This window comes from Fusarium oxysporum, chromosome 7, assembly GCF_000149955.1.
Source record: "Fusarium oxysporum f. sp. lycopersici 4287 chromosome 7, whole genome shotgun sequence".
NCBI classification, from domain to species: domain Eukaryota; kingdom Fungi; phylum Ascomycota; class Sordariomycetes; order Hypocreales; family Nectriaceae; genus Fusarium; species Fusarium oxysporum.
In genome coordinates, this window is record NC_030992.1 from 3786533 (window position 1) to 3812386 (window position 25854).

Below are 25854 nucleotides of genomic sequence, written 5' to 3' on the forward strand. Positions count from 1 at the left end.
TCTGTAGCATTGGCAGTCCAACCGAAGCCGCAGAACAAACATATAAAATCGGAGATACATGAACTACCGTGAGTCTGAATCTACTTCTGTCGTATCATCTGCCGACTCGCTGATGAAAGTAGGCTTCCCAACGACGTACCTACCCACTCATGTGTCAGTCATGCGAATACTCATCACTGAATGGGTAGCTTACCATAGGTACAGTTTCTGAGAGTAAGATGCATCCGCGCCTCATCTTCAGTCATGAGAGCGTTGTTGAGAGTCACTCCAATGTAAGCTTCGTTTCACATGTTGACAGAATCACGATGCATGCGAACTTCCAGCGGCTGGTCGACACTCTTCAGATCGACATTCTCAAGAGAAGGTTGCCCCTTCGCATCCTTCATTAACAAACGCGTTCTCTATTGGGAGGTTAGCACTGCAAGGAAGCCTAGTGCAAAGCAATATATGTACCTTGCTGTAGTCATGGAACCCAATCACTGGGACTCAATGTTGAGGACTGTCGTAGTCGCCTCTTGTGATACCGTCTCCTGGTGATCTGCTGTAGTTGTCATCCCAGGTTGCTATATATGTTTCGAGATCAACCTCAACCGCTGAGGCGTTGCTAAGATCTCGAAGGACAAAAGAGAGAGAAAAGAATATATACATATATATGTCAAAGATGTTGTCTGCTGCAACTGGGTCTGGGGTGTAAAGTTGACTGAGCTCTACCCTGGGGATTTCAGGGTATTTATGCTTTTCAGAGACAGGAGTTTCATAATCTTGTTTTACTCACCGTCCTTCCATCATATGATGTTCGTGTGTTTGTCCAAGCTTGCCTTCTGCCTAAGCAAAGAGCAAACATTTATGATGGACAAACTGTTGCGCGGTCACGTTTTCTTCAGCATTACAATGAACAATTGCAAACTTAATTTGAGTATTTATGCTAGGCAACATCATGCCCATTGCGTATCACACCCCATTCTTTTCACTTGCTATTCGCCAAATGCCTTCCGCAGTGGTTTCCATTCCACTAACAATCTCAGCCAAAAGTTTGAGCAACAATTTGTGTCTCACCGATTCTGCATCGTTTTCCTTTGCTACTTTGCAAATGTCAAACTTGATCTGCGAGACACCCTCCCTGTCGTTTGCAGCAGCAATCGCTCACTCCTTCTGTCCAGCAGCCCGTTGTCGTTTCGCAGGACGTTCACTCTCCTGTTCAGGGGGTGGAGAGATGACAGAAGACGTGACTGAAGATCGCTCGAGTTTCTTGATATACTCCCTTTCCTTGGTGGCCCAGTGGTCAGAAACCATGCGCTCTGCGTCAAGCCTCACCTGGAGTCTCTCCGCGGCCTTTTTCGAGGCACTGGACTTCTTCCTGTACAGGTCTCGCTTGTTCTCTTGAACCTTTCGGACCCGTTCCTTTGTTTCCTGTATCTGATACATAAGCTTGTTCTCTCTGACTTCGAGTATAGACTCCAGTTTGTCGAGTTTGTCAATGTCAGTAATGGCGTCGATGTCGGAAATATCGGGAATCGTGCCCTCATCTCCTTCATCTTGCTGTTCCTCCTGCTCCTCATCATCTTCATTCTGCTCTCCTTCAAGCTGTTGCTCTTGTTCGTGCTCCTGTTCTTCATCTTGCTCCTCCCCCTGTTCGTCTTCTTGCTCTTGTTCTCGTTTTTCCTCGTTCTCTTGTTTAACGTCTTCTTCGTCTTCTTCATTGTCTTCACCATTTCCTGCTGAACTTTCATCCTCTCGTGCTTCGGTCTCTCTTGGTTTCAGGCCCATGAAAAGTTCCATTTCGCGGTCTCTGTCGTTGAGCATGGGATAATGCTCTGGGCCGCGCCACATATCAGGGACACCCCAGTACCTGGCAAACGCCTTTGCAATGGTTTGAACGTGTTCGCTATAAGGCCATATGGCCTGGAGTACCAACAGATAGGGATAGTAATATAATTCGGGATCGTCTATTCGCCCTTTTCCTTTGATCCTGATGTAAAAGAGATGTTTGCTTGGGGACTCGTAATCTGGGCATTGGCGGTGAAATTCCATGGCCTCAATCGCCTTCTTTGCCGCTTGTCCACACATCCGTGGCTTGGCTTTTTCGAAAGCTTTCCAGAGTAGTTCCGGTTCTAATATCCTTTCATTTGCCCTTAAGGCAGCCGCTCGCTTTGGCCTTGGACTGCGGCTCTCACTCATCTTTCGTGAGCGCGGTTTCGTCTTGGAAACCTCAGGTTCTGATCTGAGTCGTGTTTAAAAGATTGAACTTGTCGTCCAGAATCTTAATTTATCTCACCTTATCTCTGCAAGTGAGTGAATGGTGAAATCAGAGTTCGTGGTGTTGATGAGAAAAGAAGAAATGAGAATGAAATGAGGCAGAGTTTTTGTTATGAAGCGAGCGTGGACGATGAATCAGAGGCTCGCAGCTTTGTTTTTTTGCATGCGCATTACACTGCGGAACTAAGGAGTTAAGCTTAGCCATGAACTCCTGTACTTCCAGATTTTAGTTGGGTCGAGAAACAATACTTTAGACTGCATATCAAATAAACATTAACGGGCTTCTACTCAATTATCAACAATAATATCCTGAGTACACCACAAAACCTCAAAGGTATGGGTTTACGCCTCAGTAGTGACTCTTTCCAATGACTCCAATTAAAGATTAGTCTCATTAATACTGTTATAAGTAACTGAAGCTGGCTGAGAAGGTGCCCAGCATCCGAGGACTCATCTCAAGTCAAGGTACAGACGGTGTTGCAAAGAAAGCATGTGCGTGTATTTATATTCCAAGGTCCTCATATACCACTCGTCTTCTGTTAATAAAGACTAGAGCTTCTCTCTCTTTACGTATTCTACCTGCAATAACTCTATGAAGAACCTATCGAACCTCTCATCCCTAAGAGATGTAAACAGGCATGTCACTCCCAAACAAATTCCCCTTCTGAATCTGAACATCATCACGATGAAACTCATGCAGCATGAGCCAACAAATCATCCTCAAAACAAAAGTACACCAAACTTCCTTGGCAGCACGAAGGTACCCTGCATACTCAGCTGTCTGGGCCGCTTCCCCCTTGACGACCTGGAACTCGGAATCTGTGTTCTTGAGATTGAAGAATGCCATTGATGCTGCCCTCAACACGGCGGGGAGAATTTGTTGGAAGTATTCTTTCATCAGGCTGTCTTCTTTGTTGCTCGCGTTGGCAGGTACGAATACTGATGTTGAAGAGGCGCTGTTCATCTGGGAGAGAAGTTCTTCAAAATGTGCGCCAAGAATTTCTTGTCCAATAGATCCTCGTGGATTTCCATTTTTTGGTGCGATATATTCTTTGAGTGATTCGTCGAGCTCTTCGAGCACAGAGTGCAGTGCATCCTGTGCTCGCCAAGTATAGTTCTGCGGAGTGCCATCTCCAGGTCGAATGCCAGTCTTCGGAGCAAATATGGTGTTCACATGAAGGGATAGCTGTCCGTTTGCCATGTCGGAATCTTCTTGGATATGTCGCTGACACGCAGCCAGTAACTTTGGTAGTGAGAAGCCTCTCGTGCTCCAGACGCAGTAGCATGGGTTGGGGATATATCTGAAGCAGAGATCCTTGATGTGAAAGACTTGGCCGATCATGCCTATGAGCTCAAAAGTGACTAAATATGTTATTACTGTCGATTTGAACCGCAGAATGAGAGCTTACCTGGGAATACGTGAGATGTCACAGCTCCATCTCTTAAAAAGTAATTAACCGCCTTCCGTCCACATCCAAACGAAGACAACGTTTCCGCGATCTCTGTCCTACTCCCAAGCCCAACATTCGGCCACTCATACAGCTTGTTACTACTCTTGTTCTCCGGATATCCCTCAGTAAATATCGTAGAGAGTTGTCCAAAAGCAAGTCTTGTCACCGCTTTCGTGGGAATCGTCCTATTCCCTTCGAACACAGCCTTCTCCAACGCTTGAAAGTGGAACATGATTCCAAGCTCACTGATCTTGTGACCTTTGACGAGAAATCCATTGCCTTCAGCTTGATACACGTGATGGAAAGTGTTGAAGTCTTTCCAGTATATACCCAGCATAGCGAGCATTTCTATCAAGCTGCTCATCGATGTAGTTGCGTAGGGGCGATTGATTGATGGGGGCATGTCATCCCAGCTTTTCTTCTCACGCTGAAGAGCGACGTTGAGCGTGTGTTTGCCAGCGATGGATGTGAGTATTGCTGTCGCACTTGCTGGTCGAGGCCTCAAGCCCATGATCTGCTGTCTCGTCCAATTCTGCGACTCGTTTTCCATCTTTTGCAAGCTTGAAAGCAGCGAAAGCCAAGTTGCGCGCTCATTCTTAATGAAGCGCCCCGTCTTGGTGAATGTACCAGTAGTTGGTGGCTCAAGGTCAGTCCACGTATCATCAAGACTCTTTCTCGTTCCATCGATGAGAAACACATCCGCACCGTCGATAGGTCCCTTCGCAGTCTTCGATGTCGAGACAAAGATAACAGGAACTTCAAATAGGATCTCGGTTCGAAACTCTTTGGGTCGCCAAACTTTAGTTCGGGATTGATGCCATCGACCCATGACGTTCTCACCACAATTTGGAGGCGATCTGAACTGCTTCAGTGAGAATGGCGCTCCTGGTGGTGGTTCCACGGGGGACTTGACAACACTTCTTGTTGTAATGGCTCTCATGAGATCTCGGGATATGCGTTGATTGCCACTCATCTGTGTATAAAACTCAGGGTGCTGGAGTTCAGTCCTGCTCATGATGGGAAAAGCGGACAAGATGGATGAGTCGTCGGCGAGACTGAAACTCGTCATCACTGAGCCTGTCATGGAGCGACCGTGGGTGGAGTGTATTGAGAAAGCATCTGTCGAGTTGTACACGCGCTTGTAGACATTAGTTTTCTCAAGCGTTGCTTCGAACTCTCGAAGTGGTGGAGAAGTCGTGCCGGTACTCTCACTCTTCGTCGAAGTTTCAGCCGAAGTTGAGCGTTTGAGTTTCGGCATTCCTAGTTCCGGGACACTTGCTGTTGGAAAGCTCAATGATCGCTCTGCGCTTGCGTGAAAGCCACCCCATTCATCTTGATCATACTTCCGTGATGTCGCTACTGAATCAGTTTCTGTAGCGTCATCTTCTTTCCAATGATGCAATGTCGGGGCCATGGATGTTCTATTTGAGGGAATAAGGGTGGAGTTGTCGGTGATGAACTTGTTGAAGAGCGCTTCTAGACCTTCGATTCGTCTTTGAGTTGCTTCGCTGCTGTTGAGTACCGCATCAATCTTGAGTTCCAGCGCACGCTGTGATTCCACGATAACCACGTCTGACTCGCTTCTTCTTGTTAGCGCCTTCAATATCGAAGATGGATGAGACTTGCCATTGCAGAATGTTCAAGATGAGAGTAACAGATCCCTTATGCGCTTGAAGCTGCCGAATATACTTAACAACGTCATCCTGCACCCTCAACCACTTGACCCGATCCCATCTCGTCAAAACAACTTTCCCGTCCTCATTCAACGGCTTCAGCGTAGTGATTAGATTATCACATGTCTTGATCAACTCGCTTATCGTGACAGTCGCATCATGAATGCCAACCGACATCCTCGCCGCTTTCGGCACCGAATCCGGATCATCGATCAAACTCTTGAGACGTTTAATCGCCCAGTTGATCTCCTTTGTTTCAGCGTGTGCCCAGAACACTGTTCGAGGACAGTTCTCTATGCTGTTCTTGACGGTGTCGAAGGTTTTGATCACGGCGGCTGAGACTGTGAGAAGGCCTGCTACGCCGCTGGCGATGCTGAGAGGGTCCATGGCCGTGAGAGCAAGTCGAAGATGGAGTTGATGAACGACATTGCAAAATTCTTTGCGGAGGGTTGGGGGCTATAGATATGAGAAGAGTGTTGAGCTCAAAATCAGGCTGCGGCTGCTTAGCTGCGATAGGGTAGATGACATGCAGCTGTTGAGCGATATTGTCTCGATGATGTAGTCATTCGCATCTTTGGCTTGGCGTAGGACTGGGGAATTAGTCTGTCCGGCTGACAAATGAGGTATAGTAAGATCGATCATCGGAAATGTATTTAGCATGGGTCGATTCTGATGCATCTTCTCAGAGTAGGATTTTGTCTTGTGTATTTTATCCTCAGTTTGCCTTCGTCTGTGTGACACTGGCGAGAGATGATAGCGGATGGATCAAACGAGGGCAAACAAATTATGCGTTACGTACTCACCTGAACTACAAGACATGTCACATATTGAGGTTGGGAACATGCATGGTCTACAGTAGTTTCATTAGTTTGTCTACGTTTGTTGTTGTGCATGTGAATAGTCTAGGGTGGCTTGTTACAACTCATCAACATCCTCAGCTCAAACCAATACATTGATAGTTTCAGTACTAACGAAACAAACACTCATAAATACAAACTGAAACATTAAAAGGAAGCCTAAACTTATCGACAATCCTTCAAGATGCACCCTCAACTTGGCATCGCTCCAAGACCTTCCAATACAGTATTAACGCCCCGTGTATGCATCCAGCCGCAAAAACAGGGATCGTCAAACGTAATCACCAACAACCACTCACCAGTCTCCTCCCCCTCCTTCCCCAGCCCTACAAGCCTAGGTGGGCTGACATGTGGGCACGCTACAGGGGTATCACGGCCCGTGAAAATGGGACTTTTGGGGGCCAAGCTCTATCGTCGTTGGACAGAGCTACAGAAACAGGCGGGTAGAGCGACGCCCGTTTTGGTTACATCTTGCTTCTCACTACTCTGTTGCATGGATGAGTGTTGCATCTAGGGGTCTTTTGATGAGTTGGCCGCTTACAGGGCTGAAAGCTGAGATGTCGTTAAGCGCTGTGTTTCTCGGCGTGCATGATTGTATGAGGATAAAAGGTCAGCATGTCTCCTCTTCTCCTGTCCTTCTTTTCATTCTCTTTTCTGTCTTTAGTGAGGAGTTATCTTGATGATTGTTGTTGGTTTGAATAGTCAAGCAAGATGCCTTCATCTTCTTCCTCTAGTTCTTCCTCCGCAAGCCCGTCATTTGCCGAGATTGCGTCTGGTGTCGCTGATCTCGGCGACAGATCAAAAGTCACGCCTCAACAAGCGATTGACAAGTTTTGGAAACAGTTCACTACCAAGAACCCAGGCAAAGGTACCCAATCCCCTAGCTCTCAAACCAAACATGTACTAACAGGCACAGCAACTACTGTCATTCCCTCAAACACTTACACTGATCTCGCCGCCAAAAGAGGCAACCAAGTAACAACCACAACAACCCAAGCATCCTACGAAGACGCCGCAGCAACATGCCGCGCCAAAGTCGAAAAGATCGTCAAGGAATGCCGCCGCATCAACAAGAAGTATCGCGATCCTCACTTTGACATTGAAGTTGATCTCAAGCTCTACCGCAACGACTGTCTGCACTCTCTCTCCAATGTTGAGAACTACCAACCCGGTGAAGATCTCCGTCCGCAGAGCGTGAAGCGCGTTGGTGATATTTTTGAAAAGCCTTGTTTTTACATTGATGGTCCTACTGCGAATGATGTTAGACAGGGACGGGATGGTGATTGCTGGCTCATGGCGGCGCTGTGTACGCTTAGTGAGAAGCCGGGTTTGATTGAACGGCTTTGTGTTGCGCATGATCAGGATGTCGGTGTTTATGGGTTTGTGTTTTATCGGGACGGAGCTTGGATTTCTGAGATTGTTGACGATTTCGTAAGCTTCACGTTTGTGTGTAGTGACACGGTTACTAACAAACCTTTAGTTGTACCTCATCAAGCCGGACTATGACGAGGGGTACTTTGACAGAATCCTCTTTGACGACATTGAGCGCGTTGACCCGGATGAAGCGTATCGTCGGATCTTCCAGTCAAACAGCAGTGCGCTGTACTTTGCCCAGTGTCAGCATCCTCAAGAGACTTGGCTGCCTCTTCTCGAGAAGTGTTATGCCAAGGCTCACGGAGATTACGGTGCGATTGAGGGCGGTTTTGGAGGCGAGGGTATTGAGGATCTTACCGGTGGTGTCACCTCTGAGCTTCTGACCACCGACATTCTTGACAAGGTATGTTCCACAGTGTCAATACGTATCACAGTATTAATGAGTATGTAGGAGTACTTCTGGAAGGAGGAACTGCTCAAGGTCAACCAAGAGTTCCTCTTTGGCTGCAATACCGGCATCTGGGGCCGTGGCTGGGGTGAGCGCAAGGGTATTGTTGAACTCCACGCCTACTCCATTCAGAAGGCTGTCGAGATCGATGGCAAGCGACTCCTCAAACTCAAGAACCCTTGGGGTAAAGGCGAATGGACCGGTCCATGGAGTAAGTCATTCCAAACCTTACCAGAAAGAACGAATGCTCACCAAGTATAGGCGACGGCTCCAAAGAGTGGACTGCCGAGTGGCTTCAAAAGCTCGACCACCGCTTCGGCGACGATGGAGATTTCTGGATCTCGTATGAAGACCTTCTTAGAAAGTATCAGGCCTTCGAGAGAACCCGTCTCTTCACCGACGACTGGCGTGTCAGTCAGCTCTGGACTACACTCTCTGTCCCTTGGGCACTGGACTACCACGACACGCACTTCTCCTTCACTCTCTCCAAGCCTGGTTCTGTTGTTCTCGTCCTCGCTCAGCTTGACGATCGTTACTTCAGAGGTCTCGAGGGCCAGTACATGTTTGAGCTTGGCTTCCGTCTTCACAAAGCTGGTCACTCTGACTACGTGGTGCGAAGCCAGACACCATACCGCATGACGCGCTCCGTTAACGTTGAGCTCGAACTTGAAGCTGGCGACTACGAAATCCGCGTCAAGATCAACGCCACTCGCAACCAGGATATCTTGCCTATCGAAAAGGTCATCAAAGACAACGCCAAATCCCGTCGCGAGAAGCTTCTCCGTATTGGTCTCGCCTACGATCTCGGCCACTGCAAGGGCCGATTCGTCGAGACTCCCGAAGAAAAGGCCGCCCGCAAAGAGCACGAGGCCAAGATCAAGCAGAAGAAGAGAGATAAGATCAAGGCAAAGCTTCTCAAGGAGCGCGAAGAGACCCATTACCTCGCTACACGACAGTTTGAGCGGGATGAGCATAAGAGACTGAAGAGAAAGGAGAAGCTTGCTCTTAAGAAGGCTGCTAAGAAGGCGAGACAGGAAGCTCGCAAGGCTGAGAGGGCTGCTATCAAAGCTGAAAAAGCGGCGAAGAAGGCAGCTGAGGCTGAAGCCAAGGCTAAGCTTGAGGCAGAAGAAGCTGCGAAGAAAGAGAAGGAGGAAGAGGCTGAGGCTGCGAAGGAAGAAAAGATCGAGTCTGGTGAGGAGAAGGCCGAGTCCAAGCCTGAAGAGCCCATGACTCCCGAGTCTACCGCAGACGAGGACTCTAATGAGAAGGAGGGGGCCAAGGAAGCTGAAGTGGCTGAGCCCAAGGCCGATGAGAAGGGAGCTGAAGCCGATGCTGAAGAAGAAGAGGAAGAGCAAGACATTGAGAGCGAACCCGAAACCGACGTCGAAAGCGTCGGCACCCTCGCCGCCCTGGCGGACCGCGAACTCTGGATCCACGTCGACAACTACACCGGCACCATCTCCTCCGACAGCGACTCCGACAACGAATCCACCACTTCTTCCTCCTCATCTACCTCCGAAGCCGAGAAAGATCCCTGGAACGCCGTCGTAGTAGCCGGCATCCGCATCTTCCACACCGGCCTCGGCGAGGGCGAAGACGACAGCGACATCAACCTCAAAGTAATCCGACCCATCCCTTTCGGAAAGGATGACGAGGAGGTTGATGTTGAGAAGAAATGCAGTACCAAGGTGCTGGATGTTGATGATAGTGCCAAGGATGCTACGCTTGTGGGGGATGCGAATGAGAAGATTCGGTTTATTAAGGGGGATGGGGCGAAGAGAAGAACTGCTACTACTTTGTTTTGATGAGGATATGAATGATAGTTTATGATAGCGAATGAAATGGATTTGGTACTAAGAATGTATCTCCATGTGGTGGTGAAGTGTCGCGTGCCAAGTTAAGCTTGAATCTACGCTTACCTCTTTCAAGATTATAAGGCTAAAACGACGACGACGACTTTTCAGGTATACAATTTGTATGGAAAATTGAATAAGAAAACTTCCCTTACTATTTTCTCACTTATCTAGCCATTGGAAAAGGTCTTCAGAGTTCCTGGTGAGACCACAACGTTGTCGTGCGGTTCTGCTTACACCCAATCTCCATACCGCGTTAGACACATTTCTCACCAAGTTCAAGAAGAATTGGCCATCTATCAATTGGTAATCACACCAACCCCATCTTGTCTCTCTTCATGTAAAGAAGGAAGAACTTCAGAAGCCAATCCCGTCAGCTCTCAAGCTTATGTACTTCACCCTCAAAACCGTCCTCGATCATCGTCTAAGCCACGATAGTGGACAACACTAACAAGACTAGGGGGGCCAAACATCTCAAAATAGCTCCCCTAGGTCCCGCGAATTCTCACCTCTACGTATACAACAACCGTAATAAACTCTCCGAAATTATGCTATAGCATCATCAACAGACAATCAGTTCATGTTTGTAGCACACGGCGCAAAGCCTTGGCATGCTGACAGCACCTCAATAACCATGCATTCAACAAGGGTGCCAAAAACACCTTGTCCAAAAACCTCCTATATTTACCCAAGCTTTCTTGTCGCTTAGGATTTAGGATGTAATAAAAAAGGACCATCTGTGGATACTGTCAGCAACGTCTGATCCACAATTTAGGGAATCAGAGGCGAGGTGCAGACAGTTACACAGCCCTACTGTCGTTGTCCGGGAGAGAAGCATGAACTGATCTGTTTGCGAGGTTGGTAGTTCTTCGATTGAAGCGTTCATCATGTAATAACGACGTTGAGATGTGAAACATGGTGCCGTTCTTTGACGTGGCTGATATGCCGAGCTAAGATAAGATATGCAGGCATGATTCGCATTGCATTGCATTCATCTGGGACATTTTCGAGAGGACGGTAACACAACTACGGATACAGACGTAAGAATTAAAAAGACTATTCTTACAGAGAGACTCAGAGCCACGTTGTAAACGAGCCTTGCGATCGATCGTAACTTATCCACTCAGACTTCAGTCAGCCTCCCTTTTAACTTGACCAAGCTCAGCCTTACTGCAGCTAAGCTATGTATCCTTGTATAGTAAATTGGGTCTCCATCATCTTCTCAGCAATCCTTCTTGACCAACGATCTTGGCAATTTCTTATTTCCCTCGAGGAAAAGCAGAGCTTGACTTCTTCATCACTACGAAGTAGGCTAACCAAGGTAGCCGGTGTGTGAGGCCTAACCGCGCACGAACACATCCGTAATCCAAGATCATCACTCTTTGCCGATCTGAAACTTCGTCTCTCTTTGTGTCTTACATCCCTCTTCTCTATACCGCTTGCGCCACCCTTCGCCCAGCGATCCCTGCAGAAGGAATTGACCCAACACCGCATCACAATCTGACAGGATTGAGCATGGGTCCCTCATCCCAGCTTCTCCAGGTCCAAATTCTTCCATAAACAAAAAAAAAGAAAAAAAAAACACAAAAGAAAAAGGGAGCCTCTCCTCACCATGGCTGAGCCAGAGGACATACACGCTCGTAAGCCCTCCGGTATAAATATATTCGGAATCACTGGCAGCGGCTATCATCATCTAATGCCCCACGAAATGGCCGATCTTCACAATTCCGGCGGCGTGCCCCCCTCGCCGGAAGCAAAAATGAGCAGTCCTCCTGAGACACCGCATTCCTTTCATAACCTGCTCGGCGGGCACCACCCAGCCGGGAGTTCTTCTTCTAGTCCAAGGATCGCTGATTCTCAAGGAACGCCTGAGCCTTACTCTGAGATCTGGGCTCCGTCTATGCCGCGTGGTGATGAGAAGAAGGATATGCCTAGGACCATGGAGCGAGAAGTCAAGATGAGTGAGGGAGGGAAACTTCCTAAGATTGTGGAACCGAGGGGGGATGCTATGGATGATGAGTTTGATGATGAGATTTTTTATAAGAAGTTTGGTAAGTTTCTCATTTTGTTGTTGGAGTATGAAAACTTACTTGAATAGCTGAGCCTCCAAAGGGCTGCTCAACAACACGAGATATTCACCAGCCAAGATCAAGTTGGCTCTCAATTACCATCTACGTCCTCTCTGTCTACTCAACAGTCGGCAGTGGGATCTGGCTCGTCACGGCCATTCTCCAACCACGATGGGGCCACAAAATCGCCTCGGGAGCATCCCTCTCACCATCAACAGCAACGACCCTCGCAGCATTACTAGCAAAGACCATCGAAATGTCCTTCGTCACCGTCTTCGTCTCATGCTTAGGCCAAGTTCTCACTCGGAGAGCGTTTATTCGAAAAGCGCATGGCATGTCACTTGCTGAGATGACGATGAGGAACTGGGTTATTCAGCCTGGATCTCTTATCACTCACTTCGAAACACTGCCTTCTTCGTCCTTGACGCTTCTGGGGATGTTGTCGCTTACTGCTACGATTGCAGCTGCGTTTTACACTACTGCTTCTGACGCGATGGTCTCACCGAAACTGAAGTCTGGGAGTTGGGAGCATAAGGAGCTTGCTGGATATGTACGAGCCTCATATGCCAATGCAGCTTATGTGCGCGAGGATTGCCCATATCTTTTCAACATTACCGAAGATATCCATGCCGCCGAGTCTTGCATGAACGTTCAGTTCTCAGGGCAATCTTACAGAAATTTACTCAACTATATGAATATGTGGACGAACCTCAACCAAAACGGAACCGAAATCTCATCCGATTTGAAGAAGCGGCCTGGTGGAACGACGCTGCTCTTCGATAACACTACGATGTACTCTTCCTGGATCGAGACAGAACACGGCGATGTTGAAGCACAGTTTGAGGAAACAGGACGTATTATCAACAATGTCACTCTCGCCCTTCCTCACCCAGGCGTGTACGGTGCTTCCACTCTCAAAGTGAACGGAATTCTTCAACCTGACGATCTTGCTGGAGTTGGAGAGTACACTGTCCGAGCTGGAGTTGTCTCACCATCTGTCAATGTTCTTTGTGTCGATATGGAGAAGAAGGAACTTGCGCCTCTTGTTTACACGACATGGCCTAATGCCAAGGTCAACAACACTGATATCCCTGGTCAAAAGACGGGTTGGCCTGGTTGGACAGGCGAGGTTCCCCAGCCACTTGATGGGAAGAACAAGGACTATTATCTTAACCGAACTGTCGTGGATGATATCTTTAGATGGGGACCTAAATACGAGCGTCGTCCCCCCGTCTTTCAGATGGTAGGTCATCCCCCTATGCCTCAAGCCGTAGCTAATGTGTGTAGTACCCCTTTGACTTCAACCTCCTCACCAACGCAACCGTCTATGCAGCCGACGCCATCTACACCCTCGGCAAAACAGCCGAGAACAAGAACTACACCGTCTGTCAACTTCGATCATGGGTATCTCCCAACTGTTCCACCGAGTTTAACATCTCCGGTATCGCCGGTGCCAGCATGAAAGCTCACTGCGAAGACGATGCCGACGAGAACGCTTATCGACGATCATTCCCTTCAGACCAAGGCTGGTCTGCCCCATCTCTGGACTGGAAGGTAAGTCTCACCTTGTCCCTTGTATGAACAATACTGACGACAATAGTGGCTCGCTGATCAATGGCGATTGTCTATGGATCTCAACGGTGGCGCTGTTAACAACAATGCTTCCAACGCTCGAATCCTCACCCAACTCGCCCTTCATGAACCAAAGATGCCCGCCTCTTATCCCTCACTCGCTGAAGCTCTCGCTGTATATTCCAGCTCTCTCATCATGATCAGCGCCATCGACACGCCTTTCCGCCATTACTGGGATCAGGACCCAAAAGCATATCCCGAGAACGTCATCCCAGCACCTGGATTCCCCCAACCCTTTAACGCATCTCTCATCACTCAAGAGTACACATCTGGACACACTCAGCCATGGCAGAATATCTTCTACGTCGTTCTCGTTCTCGTCTTCGCCATCAATTTATTCTGTCTGGGTTATTTCATCATGCGCTCCGGGCTAGTGACAGACTTCACAGAGCCGCAGAACTTGTTCTCCCTGGCGATCAACAGTCCGCCTAGCAATTCTTTCCACGGCAGTTGTGGAGGGGGTCCTGAGAAGAGACATCTTGTTGTTCCTTGGAAGGTTGCGTACGCGCCGAGTGCGAACCATTATTTCTTCCAGGATAATTCGCCTGGAAAGGAGACGTCTGAAGGGTTGAGTACGGCGAGAGAATATGGGGAACCGAGGGTGAGCAGTTACAAGAGACTCAGCATGAGTAGGACTTGGCTGTAGACGGATCTGCATGTGTAGTTGGATTGTATAAGCAAGCGTTCCGAAATGCATGGTTGGGGAGTTGTCATATTATATTCAGCAGGGGGTCAATACACTACCGCACGTACATACATATATATCATGAACATCGCATGATCAGATACTTTCTCGCAAGGTCTTATCCTATCACTTAATGTACATTGGTTGCATATGAGCTAGATGTTTAGTACACCATCAGCCACTGTCACAACAGCTTGCAGCCTCAGCAAAGGGAAGGACATCCCTACCTCAACTAATGCTTATTCTTTGAGATCTAGCAGTGACTTATTTCAGTGCCAGCTGCATATCTAATATCGGCTAGGCTTTGGCACCAAGCTTTCCAAAACGTCGGTGATTCACCTTCAATGAAATCCAGCATATCATATGCAGCCAACATAAATCAAGCAAGCACTTCTTCTTAAATGATCTCCTACATCTCACTCAACACACATCACATTAGAATCTCACCTTTCCTTTATTACTCTTAGTTTTCTTTTTATTCGAAACGGCCTGCTTAATTTAAAGTTGAAACAGAAATCACGAAGTTGTATTGCATCTGATCTGCTAGCCTCACATTACTACTAGTAAGTTATATTCCTTTCCTCACCTTTTCCAAGGCATGATACTAACAGAGACTGCCTTACAGGCATCCTTTTTCTATACTTGAATCCACCTGATCAAATGCCATGGAGCCTATTGGTGCTGCTTATACCCTTACTGCCGCCCAGTTTGCTGGACAGGCCAACCAGCGTGGCGGCAATGTTGCGGTGCGTCGGGCCCAGGTCGATTGTGTCCTTGCTTCTTTCGAAGAGGCAAAAAAGCGCATGTCGGAGGACGGAACAGAAGAGGTGCACAAGTACCTCAGAACTGGTGAATGGGTTCGAGATCAAACCAATGCAGGCAGTCATCCAGCCTACAAGAGGTTTGTTGGCAGCGGAGGCTACAAAAAGACACTGTACTATCCACAGTTCTTCGTTATTCAGGCGATATATACCCTGAATGGTAGGCAGATCGGTGATGCCGTTGAGCGGATGTACGAAGAGTTGTCGAGACACTGGGGGAAGGTTATCCCTTCAGACAAGCCTTTCTATCCGCGTCTCGCGGACCCTGATCAGGAGCGTCTCTTGATCATGGGTAACTACCGATGGCGGGATTTTCAAGTCGGGAGACAAGCCAGCAACAACACAATCCATGTTGCTATCCCAGATGCCAAAGGTCATGCCGCCGCTCCCAGCGACAACAACAATACGAACAACAAACAAAAAGTCTTAGACGGCTACCTGAGAGCTGCCGCACAACTTTCGGCAGAAATAAACACCGAGTCACAACTAAAAGGACGGGACAGAGAGGTGCAACTGTTGCAAGATCAGCTCAGAGACTCCCAGCAAAGAAATGCGGGCCTACAGCGACAGGTCCAAGAACAAACCAAGCTTAGGCGGCATGCAGAGCATCAAACAAAGATGTCACAGAACCGGCTAAAGGAAAGGCAAGAACAGCTCCAAGATGCACAGGACCAGCTGCATGAAACCCAACAAGAGCTTCAAGACATGCATCACCGGTACCGCGAGTCGCAGATGCTTCTCAGCAAGTACGAAGAGAAGGCTAAGCAGGTCCATCATCACATCTCACAGTCTCAATCATTCTCCAACCGCGCGCTCGAGGCCGCCTCCAAGACCCAAAGTCTTCTGGCCCTTGGGCAGCAGCAATCGAACAAGGTCTTGAACCTCCTAAGCGACCCTATCGAGGAGTTCAGCGCTGCTGCTGAGAGTTCTGGTCTTGCGGTTCACGATGGTCAACGAACCAACAAGAGAGCTCGTGAAAACTAAGTCACTGAAGAGGTACGGAGAGAGTTCTGGATCAACAGAACAGTGCTTTAGCTCAGGGAAGGGCACCTAGACGGATGGGCTATCAGCAAAGCTGCTTAGTAGAGGCGCGGGGAGGCCCCAGATGGGAGCTGGAGGTGAACGAATACGAAACGACTTATGAGTTCAGTCGCAGAAGAGCTGCGTATGAAGACACTAATGATGTATGAGTTATGTTATGATTTCTAATAATCTAGAGATAATGCCCATCTTCTCTGAACGATCGTGACGTTGTGTTGCTTATAGATTAGTACTTAGCTGTATGCATGTCACTGGACTGAGTAAGCAAGCATTCCAAAAATGCATCTGCCATGGGTGGTTATTTACAATTCGCTGCTCTCAACAAGTTACTAAGGAAGATTTTGATGAGTCTTGGACTGACAGTTGTACAGCACTGGCAAGCTCTGAAACCCCTTTTAGCCAACCAGCCTGTCTTCTCTCGCATTGCCTCCTGGGTCCTCTCTTTTGTTTTCCTCCTCACAAAGAGAAATTTCTCTCGCCTTCTCCAAGCCAGACTACAAGGGTTGGCACTGCTTTACTCTCAACATCCCTCCGCTTTCACTTGTGAGTATCTTCTCATCCTTCTCCTTTCTTGCGACTAACTCTGGTTCATTTTTTTCGGGAAACCATGTCTTCTCCTCCTGAAGACTCTCATCTCCCAGGCACCGTGTCGCGTCGCCTACCGTTATCCGCGCTCGTTTCTGAATGCGATCACGCCCTGTATATCAACATGTTCAGAGCGAAATGGGAAAACGACAGCAACGATCGCAAGAGAAGATGGCGCAGAACCCAAGTCTACATGGCCCTGAGATCTTTCGCAAAAGCCAAGGAAGTCATGTCAGATCGAGCGATCAATGAGCTGTGCGAGTATCTAAAGAGAGGCACATGGAACAGCACGGCCAGGAATGCCAGTGGGCATCCTTGCTACAAGCACTTCAAGGGCACGTCGCCATGTCCCTCGCCCTTTGCTGGACCATACTATCCCTACTTCTTCATCATTCAGGCTCTGTTTCCGCTCGGCGAAGCTGTCAAGGGAATGTATCGGGACCTCTCAGACCTGTGGGAGATGGATCTCGATCCCACTAGACCTTTCTATCCACGTCTTGCTGACTCCGAGCGAGAGTTCTCTCTCATCATGGGCCAGAAACCTAGTCCTCAGGTCCGTGGTCCTGGACCTGTCACTATGTCGTCCGCGGACCAACCTCAGTCTCCCAAAGTGAAAGCTGAGCAGGACAGTGGAGAAGATAATCATACTCTCAAGCGCAAGGCTCAGCCAGAGATGTTAAGTAACAACAATTCCCCCGATAACGACGGAGAACAACTTACAAGTGTTCGAAGTGACATCAAACAAGAAACCTCCGAGTTCCAAACTCAGCTTCACAAGGACACCACTGGAAGTTAGGAAATTTCCGATCGACATCTTGATGAATTGAGAAGAAAAGCACAGGAAATTCGCCGCCATTCTATCAAAGCGCAGAAGCACGCAAATGCTGCTTTCAAGCTCGCAAACACCCTCGTCGAGGACCTCGGCAGAACAACTGAACATTCCGATGGTGCTATCTCAGAAGAGGAACGACCCAGCAAGCGGGTTCGCGAGAACTGAGTTCAGAAAACAGGGCAAAGAGCTGCCGATGGCTCGAAATGAGCTGCAACACAGCTATTGAGCGTCTTAGTATTGTCGCACTGCATGAGGAGCAACCCAACAAGCGAGTTCGTGAGAACGAAGATGCCAAAGGCCAAGGAAGAAAGTTAATTTTGGTGGAAGCGGTGAAACCCTGTTCACGGCACGGAGTTTCTTTTGGTGGCATCAAGGATGCGATATATTATCAAGGCTGCTCAGGAGATGAACGGGAGAGCCGCTCAAGGGAAACAGGAAGATGTATGACAAGGTTCGGCATAACTATCAATAAACCAGAAGTAATACCTACATGCTCCGAATGGCCGTGATGCCGCGTTGTCTATATGTACTGTCAGCCAATCTATGAAAAGTGACACCCTCCACGAAAAGATATTTTGAGATGTAGACTCGACACACTCCTCACAACCAGCCGAAGAGAGGCAAGAAACCTCAACATATCGACCCCTAAACGATGAACAGACTTAGGTAAGTTTGGAATAGATTTAGTAGAGCTTTAGATCATTTAGGTATTTTAGCACTTAGACTGCAAGTCAGAAGTTTTCTTACCCAGTAAGCCAGCGCATAACCATCCAGCAACAGCCAAACCTAGACAGCCACATAGAAAACATCACATTCTCAATATCGAACAAGACAAAGGGACGTTTTATTCCACCACCTGAGAGACAGTAACTATGATAGTATGTTGATCTTTGACAAATGACACCATGTCAACTCGTAAGATAATAAAAAAAAAGTAACCGCAAATAACCAAACCACCATAAAGGGAAAAAGGAAAAAAAATGTGACGTCTGTCTTAGCAAACAAAAAAAGCAAAAAAGGACGACAACAATAGCGTGGTATGTAATTTTTCGCCGTGAGCTTTAAGGATACACCGGATAAATAAACTTCGACACTTTACACAGATGGGATATCCCTCCTCCCCTTCATCTTTCATCTTCCATCCTTAAATAAGATCTCCTGAAACTCTTCCAGGATTTTTCCACTCATGTACCCCATATCCGCAAGCAAAATGACGAAGTGTGGTAACAAAAACAACAACAACAAAAAGACAGGAGAGGAAAGAGACGAAGTAGGACGATGTGAAGTTTCCAAAGAAAGAACCATGTCAGTTGTGTCGAACCTGTTTCAGTCAAACACCGCGGAAGCGTCGGTAACATAAACAAAAAACAAAAAGTGCTCTTTTCCCCTGAAGCCACCACATGAGGGAATTTCACCTCCAGGACCAGATCGCCGAATGACCATGATATAGTTTCCACTCAGAACGCCGTGACAAATGATGCCTGATTAAGTCTGACCCAAGATCGTGTGTGTAATGCCAGCCAACCCAAACCTTCTCGCAAGTCATTAATCTGCTCCTATCTCATCTCCCATGGGGAAAGCTTCCGTAAAATTGAAGGCTGAGTTATCACCATCTTGGTCGTGGAGGAACGAATCAAAGTCGAAGTCATTGAGCACGTCACCCGAGTTGAGGGGGTTGGCCAACTCCATGCCGCCGCCATCAAACTGTAAGCAGAGTCAGTATCTGGTTTCACCACTAAGGAGATTGCACGTACCAATGGGCCAAAGCTGTTATCCATACCCATCATTTGATTGGGGTCGTGCTGAGGAGCTGGTGGCTGAGGAGGAGGAGCGGTTGTTGCAGCTGCGGGAGCATTAGCAGCTGGGCCAGTCGTTGGCTGACCATTCTGACCGGTGTTGCCAGCTTGCCCATTCTTATTGAAGTTGGCAGCATTGGCGTTTTGAATGGGTGTCGCAGGAGCTGGAGTATCCTGCGACTCGTTGTTATCATTTGAAGGAGTTGCACCAGCATTGTTGAGGTTCTGGTTCGCCTTCTTGTTGGCAGCAGCGCGCTTGAACTTGTTAGTATCTACAGAGTACAGTTCACCAGTTAGACATACCTTATCCTTGGCGGTCTCGGACTTCTTCTTCTTGGGGGCGGCCTTGTTAGCTTGGCTAGGAGTTGGCGGTGCAGCTGCTGCTTGTTGAGGGGATGCTGTTGTCCTGCTGTTGGCTCCATTTGCACCAGCAGGTGGTGCTTGGGGAGGAGGCATCGATCGTTGCTGGGGAGTTCCCTGGATCTGAGGACTTTGCTGCTGCATCTGCTGAGGCACCATCTGTCCATTGGGTCCTTGCTGCCACTGCTGGGGGTTTCCTTGAGGCCCTTGGCCTGGCTGGCCTTGCTGTTGTCGTGCGGCGGCCATCATCTGTTGCTGGTTCATCTGTCCATTGAAGGGTTGACCAGGGTGAGAGCTAGGGGGTCGCATGCCGCCGTTCATCGGAGGTTGGCCTCCCATGTTGCCATCCATCTGCTTGAAGAAGTGAGGTGCCATGTTGGGATCCATCTGGTTGCCCATGAAGTTCATGGCCGGGTTGGGAGAGCCACGGGATTGGCCACCCTCGGGGACCGGTGAAGGAATGCCAGAGTTGTTCATCTGGGGTGTGCCGCGCTTCATCTGCTCAGCAGGGTTGGGTGAGGCACCTGGTCGCATGGCCTGGGGCGATGTATCCGGGAACTGGCCGTTGGGTCCAGGACCCCCTGGTTGTCCGGGTTGGCCTTCTCGGGGCATGCCATTGCCGCCGACGGTATCTTGCTCTTGGCGGGCCATCATGAGTCGCTTCTTGTTCTGCTGCTCTAGAAGCATTAGCTGCATTTGATAGTCTTGGAGGGCATGGTTGCTTCCCCCTCCGTTTTGGGGACCTCCAGGTCCCGCCCGGATGCCGCCTGGGCCTCCCATCTCGCCTGGGTTGTAGAACGCATTGAGAGCGGTTCCATCAGGACCCTGGGCCATCATTGGGGATCCTTGGCCTTGAGGAACGGCATTGGGCATCTGCTTGCCTCCCATCTGAGTACCATGGTGTTGCTGCAGGTTCTGCGAGTAGGTCGCGATCGACTTTTGCTGAGCGGCGGGCGGGGCGGCGGCAAAGTTCTGCAGTTGCTGAGGATGTAATGAGTGAGGATTGATGCCATTGGCAAGTAATGTTTGTTGAGCGGCGGCAGTGTTGGCTCCTCCGGGCATCTGCTGGCCTGGCATACCTTGACCGGGACGGCCATTGGGCATCATGCCGGGCTGGTTAGGGTTGAACGGTGCGCCATCGATGCGCTGTCGCTTGGAAGGCGAGGGAGCGTTCTCCCCAGACGCTGGTGAAGAGGGTCTGTTTTGGCCATCCATACCGGAGGGATCTCGCTGCATCTGGTTCTGCTTGGCCTGCTGTAGCATCATTTGAGGGCTGGGTATCACTGTTAGGCGAGGGGCTTGTAATACGATGAGAAATAAGATGCTCACTTGTTTTGGTTGTTAGCCATGGCGGCGCGGGCAAGGTTGCCCTGCTTCATGTTCATCATGCCGCCGTTCTGCATGTTGCGCATCATCTGATATTGCTGCGTAGCCATATCTGGTCTCATCTGTCGCAGAAGTTCCTGCTGTTGATTCTGCTTTAGCCGGGATTGCTGCTACATTGCCACCGAGGGTCAGCATTGGTCACCAGCCAAAGTGGTTACCAAATGTTAGGGGCATGGCAGTCAATCTGACACCATCATCCATTGAGTGGGTGAGATGCCAGACTGGAGTGCCCTGGGTGGCAGCATGACAGAAAGAAAAAGATGGCTTACCTGAGTATGTTGAACATATTGGTTGATGGTATTGTTTCCGCTCTTGGCGCGCTGCGCGTAGTAAATGTCCCAAAAGACGGAGAACCACTCGTAGAGAAAAGAGGTGTCGGAAGCAGGCATGGGAAGCTTCGGCGGCGGCAAGTCTTCAGGAAGTTTGGAATCGATGTCGTCCTTCGAATCGGTATCCATGGGATCGTCGCCAACACCGTTGATGACATTTCCGTTCTCGTCGCGACGACGGTTCGCGCCATCCTTACTGAGGACGTTGACCTGTTGATCGCTGGAAAGGAGAGATCGGGCGCAATCGTACATTCCCATGCGGATAAAGTATTCGTAGATATAGGTGTTAAGAACGCTGCGCTGGTTATCGTTTGCCTGTTGGCGAGACGCGGCGGCAGCAGCAGCCGCAGCAGCCTGGGGGTTGACGCCGCCGTTGTTCATCATGGGCATGGGGGCACCTCCAACAGGACCACCCATGGGGTTCATGTTGGCCATGTTAACGTTTGGATTCATGGCCATGACAGTTCAGAAGTAACCGGAGAGGAGACAGAGAGAGGCCTATAGGCTCTGCTGCAGCGACGACAGCAGTCGGGGGCTCGTGTAGCCACGGGGGCGTGCCACCAGGCGGAGCAGCGCTGGATAGCGTCCCAACGTGGACGTGACGGGCAGTGAAGCCAAAGGTCGCGAGCGAAGGGATCACCAGCGAAGGAGACGTGGACGCGGTCCAAGTTGCCAGGCGCGCGGTCGGGCGGGGGACGAAGATCGCGAGAAACCACGAGACCAGGAGACGAGAATGGGAGGCGAGCCCGAGCAGAGGGAATTGGAGGATCGTGTCAGGCGTCGGCAATCGGCGGAAAGGAATATCGCAGGAAATCAGAAGTGATAAAAGCGTAGCGTGCACTGCAATGCGATACTACGCGATGCGATAGTCGACCGAAAGTCGATGTCGCGGTGATGAGTTGGAGATAAGAAGTATGTAGGATGAATATGGTGTGGTTGGTGTAGGTTGGATTTGGCGGAGTGTCGAGGTAACTGGGAGTGGAAAGTGGGCGCTGGGCTTGTGCTTTCCTGAGGTGATGGACGCTGCCTCAGTTGCTAAGTGTAAAAAAACGAGTGCCTGGGGTTGGGCATTCGCCAGGGGTGGGAGGGTACTTGTGGTTCTGCGGGCAGCTCGAGCAAAGACCAAGTACCTTGGAGAATTCAACGGAACGCCTCCAAGGACAAGCGGGTACCTCCAAATTATATGCTGAGTGCCCTTCTATCCAAGTACCGACAGCAAACGGAAACGATCCAAACGCCAGACGGACGGGAACAGTGGAGGACGGGAGACCCAGTATAGATGCAGTAGGTTGATCAACGTCAAACTCTTCTGCAATTATCAAACGCGACGGATACTCGCCGTTTGAAGCTTTTCAAAGCAGATGGCACAACGGCCGAGTAGAAATGAGGTGCTTTGTTTGATGGAGGAGGAAAAGGTGTGAGAGTGAGTTTCAAGGGAGCAAGACAGAGGTTGTGGGTGAAAAACGTGGTCGGTCCTTGATTTGGGCGGTGGGAATCCCTCCAGTCAGTGAATGAAAAGGAGGAGGACGGTCAAACTTTTCTTCTTCCTTCTTCCCTGTGAATCGCTCCCTGAAACTTTGTCAATTGATAGAGTCTATGAATAACGATCACTTAATCATGTGAAAGGTTTATTTTTTTTTATTAGACATTCTCAATTACTGCATTGTGATGTAGCCCTCTCCGCATATCAGAATTGGTACCAACAGTGAGTGATGCGCCTCCGATGGTTAGATGCATGCAATTTACAAGTATAGCAGACCTTGCTCCAAAACGGTAAAACACAAATTACAAGGCCGGCCGTCTGTCAAAAGCTTAGGTTTCCCTGGGACCTGGAGACAGATCCACCAAATTGGGATGCTTTGACTCCTTGCAGCTAAAAGAAACCGGGACGGTCGATCATAAGAACGAATGGATGCATATAAGCGAATCCAACGTGAACATTGAAGTCAATTGCGAGACGTTGAAACCCCTCGAGATTTAGTCAGAATTGACTATTTTAGTCCCTCATTGTTCTCCGTGATCCTTTTCAAAGACATTCGACTTGGCCACAAACTACCGAGACCGGTTTGATGCACATGGAACATGTACAGAAGGGAGGCTGGCTTCTAACCGGGGTTAAGCACAGGGCTGCCAACGTGCCCTGTGAGGCTCAGTAAGCTCAGCGCGTCCTCAGCGACACTCAGCGGCCTAGACCGCAGCTGTAGTGGATGCTCTTCAGGGGCTCTCACCAAGGTTTGCACGTTAGCGGACCCGAATGATCATAGGTCGCGTCACCCCACACAATGGACCCTTGATCTGAGGGACGCGCTCTGGGGCTAGACGGTCATCCTCGCCATTGGCGCGCTGAGTTTGTCGCGTTACATTCTAGTACGTAAATCTCAGACCAAGGTGCGTAATATCTGGACCGACGCTCAAAATGTCCCCGGTCTTGAGACCTCAGGCATGATATCGGAGACAAAACGGTAACCCCTTTGCCTCAGGCACACATGTCACCGTCATTATGGTCTGAGCCTGTACCCCCAGGGAGCAAGAAGACTTCTGACGCTCAGCCAGGGTGCCAAAATTAACTGGGCTAAAAATGTGCTAAGATTTGCCCAAACTTACCTAAATCTTTTCATCACTTAGGATAAAGGTCCTAAGTTTTCTTGCCTCCTTTAGGTACCTCCACTAACAATTCCCGTTTGACTGTCAATTGATCGTCTGTCATTTCGCGGGGATTTGACGTTATCAATCTACTAAAACCTGCCCCTTGTGGGATGGAGCTTCAACACTTCATTGTCCGGCGGAGTTGAGATACAATCTAAATCGCGTTTGTGAATAATTGACATTGAGTTTGTGTCGTTTGCTGATTAACTCACGATGTAGGTTTGTGGAAGCCGATAGAAATTAAAATCAATATCCAGATGCCTCTATAGTAAATGACAGGAGGATCTGTTTGTCTTGGTGCTCTCGCTTTCATTTATTACTGCAGTTGCTCTAATAAAACAAACTTCAGCTCGCAATATACCAACTTAAACTTTCATTACCCAGAAACGAATGCAAAATGTTTCATCTTAATATTCTGGCTCTATCACTATGGCGTAAGCTCAATTAACCGGCATTTCCAGCCTAGCACGTGGCTGACAGCTGTCTTCCATGGGTATCTACACGTGCTATGATCCCAAGCCACTCTCGCAAGATTGCTAAACGAAGTTTGTTCTGTAAGAAAGTTTGCTTCCATGCCAATCGTCCTGATCGGCACAATCTCGCCGTCTATGCCGTCGACGATCATTTGGGGGCATCCCCCCCTGGATATCTAGAATTTCTCATAGCCATCCATCCATCTGTGTCCTGCAATTGTTAAATCGTCATCACATAATCACATTCATAACTCCCCTCTTGCGTCTCTTAGTCATCCTCAGGGGGCAGTTCATCGTCGATGTATCGGATTAGCGATACCCTCATCTCTGTGCTGTCGTTGCCCCGCAACACGTCACTGACGAAGTGAGCTTCAACTTGCATTTGCACCATTTCCAGAGCACCTCGTAGCACTCCACACAGAATGTTGGAGTACCAAAGTTGATCTTGCGCTCGACCATCGTCAGGGAGCTCGACAAAGTCGGCCAAGGGGTTCTCTTCAAATACCAGCGAGAACTGGTCATTTTCACTTGTCCAATTCATCACTTGGGGAGTAATGTTGAGGAATATCTTGAACCCAACCTGGTTCTATCGTTAGTCATTGCCTAACGCTGCGCAGGAAGGCTCCCTACCCTGGAGATCATCTCTGCCGTCTCGCGGAAGTTGGCGCATCGCTTCATGGTGTTGGATTTGGCGAGATAGTCTTCAATAAGTCGCAGACCAATGTTGTAACCCATCTTGTCGAGTTGCTTGTTCACTTCGGCATAGTCGCTCTCGTAGTCCTTGCATAGTTGTGCGACGATAGTTCCGTAAGTCAAAGTGACGAGCTCAGCGTTGACCTTGTCGATTCGAGTTCTGTTAGTCTGTTAAAAAGCGTTTCGATATAGGCTCAAGCGATCATCGCTTACTTCCAGATTCTAGAACCAAGTTAGTATTTGACCGTAATTTGGTGACCGAACTAGGTATCATGATGAACTTACTCCTCGCCTACGCGGGACGCTTTGTTGGCCGCCATTACTGCGCTGTGAGGGAGGGGTTGTGGAAGAGTTCAAGGACAGCGACCGAGCTCTACAATCAACAGGGCGTTGGTGCGGAGTCAAAAGATCGTAGAAATGGAATAGACTCCAATATCATACGCAAACAGAGCTATGTCGATGTAGCTTGAACCAGGGAGGTGAAGCAGTAGCGCCAACACCGCTCTGGAAGGTCGGTGCACGGAGGGTTGAAACACCGACCTCAGGAACAATCTTCGGCCCGGCCACCAATCATTTGCAGCAGCTCGATTTACT

At 49.0% G+C, this 25854-nt stretch overlaps 9 protein-coding genes across 21 annotated transcripts; 5 read left to right on the forward strand and 4 right to left on the reverse strand.

The window, feature by feature from the left end:
- Positions 1-58: 58 nt before the first annotated feature.
- Positions 59-389, forward strand: FOXG_20340 (uncharacterized protein; the record flags this gene model as incomplete). Its single annotated transcript, XM_018400623.1, has 2 exons — positions 59-68; positions 205-389. The coding sequence occupies 2 exons, from the start codon at positions 59-61 to the stop codon at positions 387-389; spliced, it is 195 nt and encodes a 64-aa protein (XP_018248446.1).
- A 754-nt stretch (positions 390-1143) lies between these two features.
- Positions 1144-2178, reverse strand: FOXG_20341 (uncharacterized protein; the record flags this gene model as incomplete). The annotated part of the gene is made up of 1 exon (XM_018400624.1): positions 1144-2178. The coding sequence occupies one exon, from the start codon at positions 2176-2178 to the stop codon at positions 1144-1146; it is 1035 nt and encodes a 344-aa protein (XP_018248447.1).
- Positions 2179-2728: 550 nt separating this feature from the next.
- On the reverse strand, positions 2729-5984 carry FOXG_10621 (uncharacterized protein). Its single transcript, XM_018390061.1, has 3 exons — positions 5334-5984; positions 3666-5287; positions 2729-3618 (listed from the first exon to the last, which is right to left on the reverse strand). Exons 1-3 carry the CDS (start codon positions 5765-5767, stop codon positions 2876-2878), a joined length of 2799 nt encoding a protein of 932 aa, XP_018248448.1. The 5' UTR covers positions 5768-5984; the 3' UTR covers positions 2729-2875.
- A 701-nt stretch (positions 5985-6685) lies between these two features.
- FOXG_10622 (uncharacterized protein) lies at positions 6686-9919 on the forward strand (the record flags this gene model as incomplete). Of its 4 annotated transcripts, none has more annotated exons than XM_018390063.1 (6): positions 6686-6846; positions 6940-7105; positions 7154-7668; positions 7718-8014; positions 8063-8270; positions 8321-9918. In XM_018390063.1, 5 exons carry the CDS (start codon positions 6949-6951, stop codon positions 9862-9864), a joined length of 2721 nt encoding a protein of 906 aa, XP_018248450.1. In that variant the 3' UTR covers positions 9865-9918. The 4 variants fall into 4 exon arrangements, with proteins under 4 accessions (XP_018248450.1, XP_018248452.1, XP_018248449.1 ...); XM_018390065.1 differs by having other exon boundaries at positions 7035-7105; XM_018390062.1 differs by having other exon boundaries at positions 6686-7105; positions 8321-9919.
- A 1214-nt stretch (positions 9920-11133) lies between these two features.
- On the forward strand, positions 11134-14465 carry FOXG_10623 (uncharacterized protein). The gene is made up of 4 exons (XM_018390066.1): positions 11134-11963; positions 12011-13224; positions 13269-13535; positions 13582-14465. Exons 1-4 carry the CDS (start codon positions 11525-11527, stop codon positions 14257-14259), a joined length of 2598 nt encoding a protein of 865 aa, XP_018248453.1. The 5' UTR covers positions 11134-11524; the 3' UTR covers positions 14260-14465.
- Positions 14466-14963: 498 nt separating this feature from the next.
- Positions 14964-16103, forward strand: FOXG_10624 (uncharacterized protein; the record flags this gene model as incomplete). Its single annotated transcript, XM_018390067.1, has 2 exons — positions 14964-15199; positions 15284-16103. 2 exons carry the CDS (start codon positions 14964-14966, stop codon positions 16101-16103), a joined length of 1056 nt encoding a protein of 351 aa, XP_018248454.1.
- Positions 16104-16767: 664 nt separating this feature from the next.
- FOXG_10625 (uncharacterized protein) lies at positions 16768-17925 on the forward strand (the record flags this gene model as incomplete). Its single annotated transcript, XM_018390068.1, has 2 exons — positions 16768-17425; positions 17478-17925. The coding sequence occupies 2 exons, from the start codon at positions 16768-16770 to the stop codon at positions 17570-17572; spliced, it is 753 nt and encodes a 250-aa protein (XP_018248455.1). The 3' UTR covers positions 17573-17925.
- Positions 17926-18233: 308 nt separating this feature from the next.
- On the reverse strand, positions 18234-22866 carry FOXG_10626 (uncharacterized protein; the record flags this gene model as incomplete). 10 transcript variants are annotated; one of them, XM_018390073.1, is made up of 6 exons in its annotated part: positions 18234-19281; positions 19332-19420; positions 19469-19628; positions 19677-21006; positions 21063-21199; positions 21389-22866. In XM_018390073.1, the coding sequence occupies 6 exons, from the start codon at positions 21905-21907 to the stop codon at positions 19123-19125; spliced, it is 2394 nt and encodes a 797-aa protein (XP_018248460.1). In that variant the 3' UTR covers positions 18234-19122. The 10 variants fall into 10 exon arrangements, with proteins under 10 accessions (XP_018248460.1, XP_018248459.1, XP_018248458.1 ...); XM_018390072.1 differs by having other exon boundaries at positions 21063-21229; XM_018390074.1 differs by having other exon boundaries at positions 18237-19281; positions 21063-21196; positions 21389-22854.
- A 1577-nt stretch (positions 22867-24443) lies between these two features.
- Positions 24444-25782, reverse strand: FOXG_10627 (uncharacterized protein). Its single transcript, XM_018390079.1, has 4 exons — positions 25546-25782; positions 25474-25482; positions 25198-25420; positions 24444-25147 (listed from the first exon to the last, which is right to left on the reverse strand). The coding sequence occupies exons 1-4, from the start codon at positions 25578-25580 to the stop codon at positions 24836-24838; spliced, it is 579 nt and encodes a 192-aa protein (XP_018248466.1). The 5' UTR covers positions 25581-25782; the 3' UTR covers positions 24444-24835.
- Between the last annotated feature and the right edge of the window lie 72 nt (positions 25783-25854).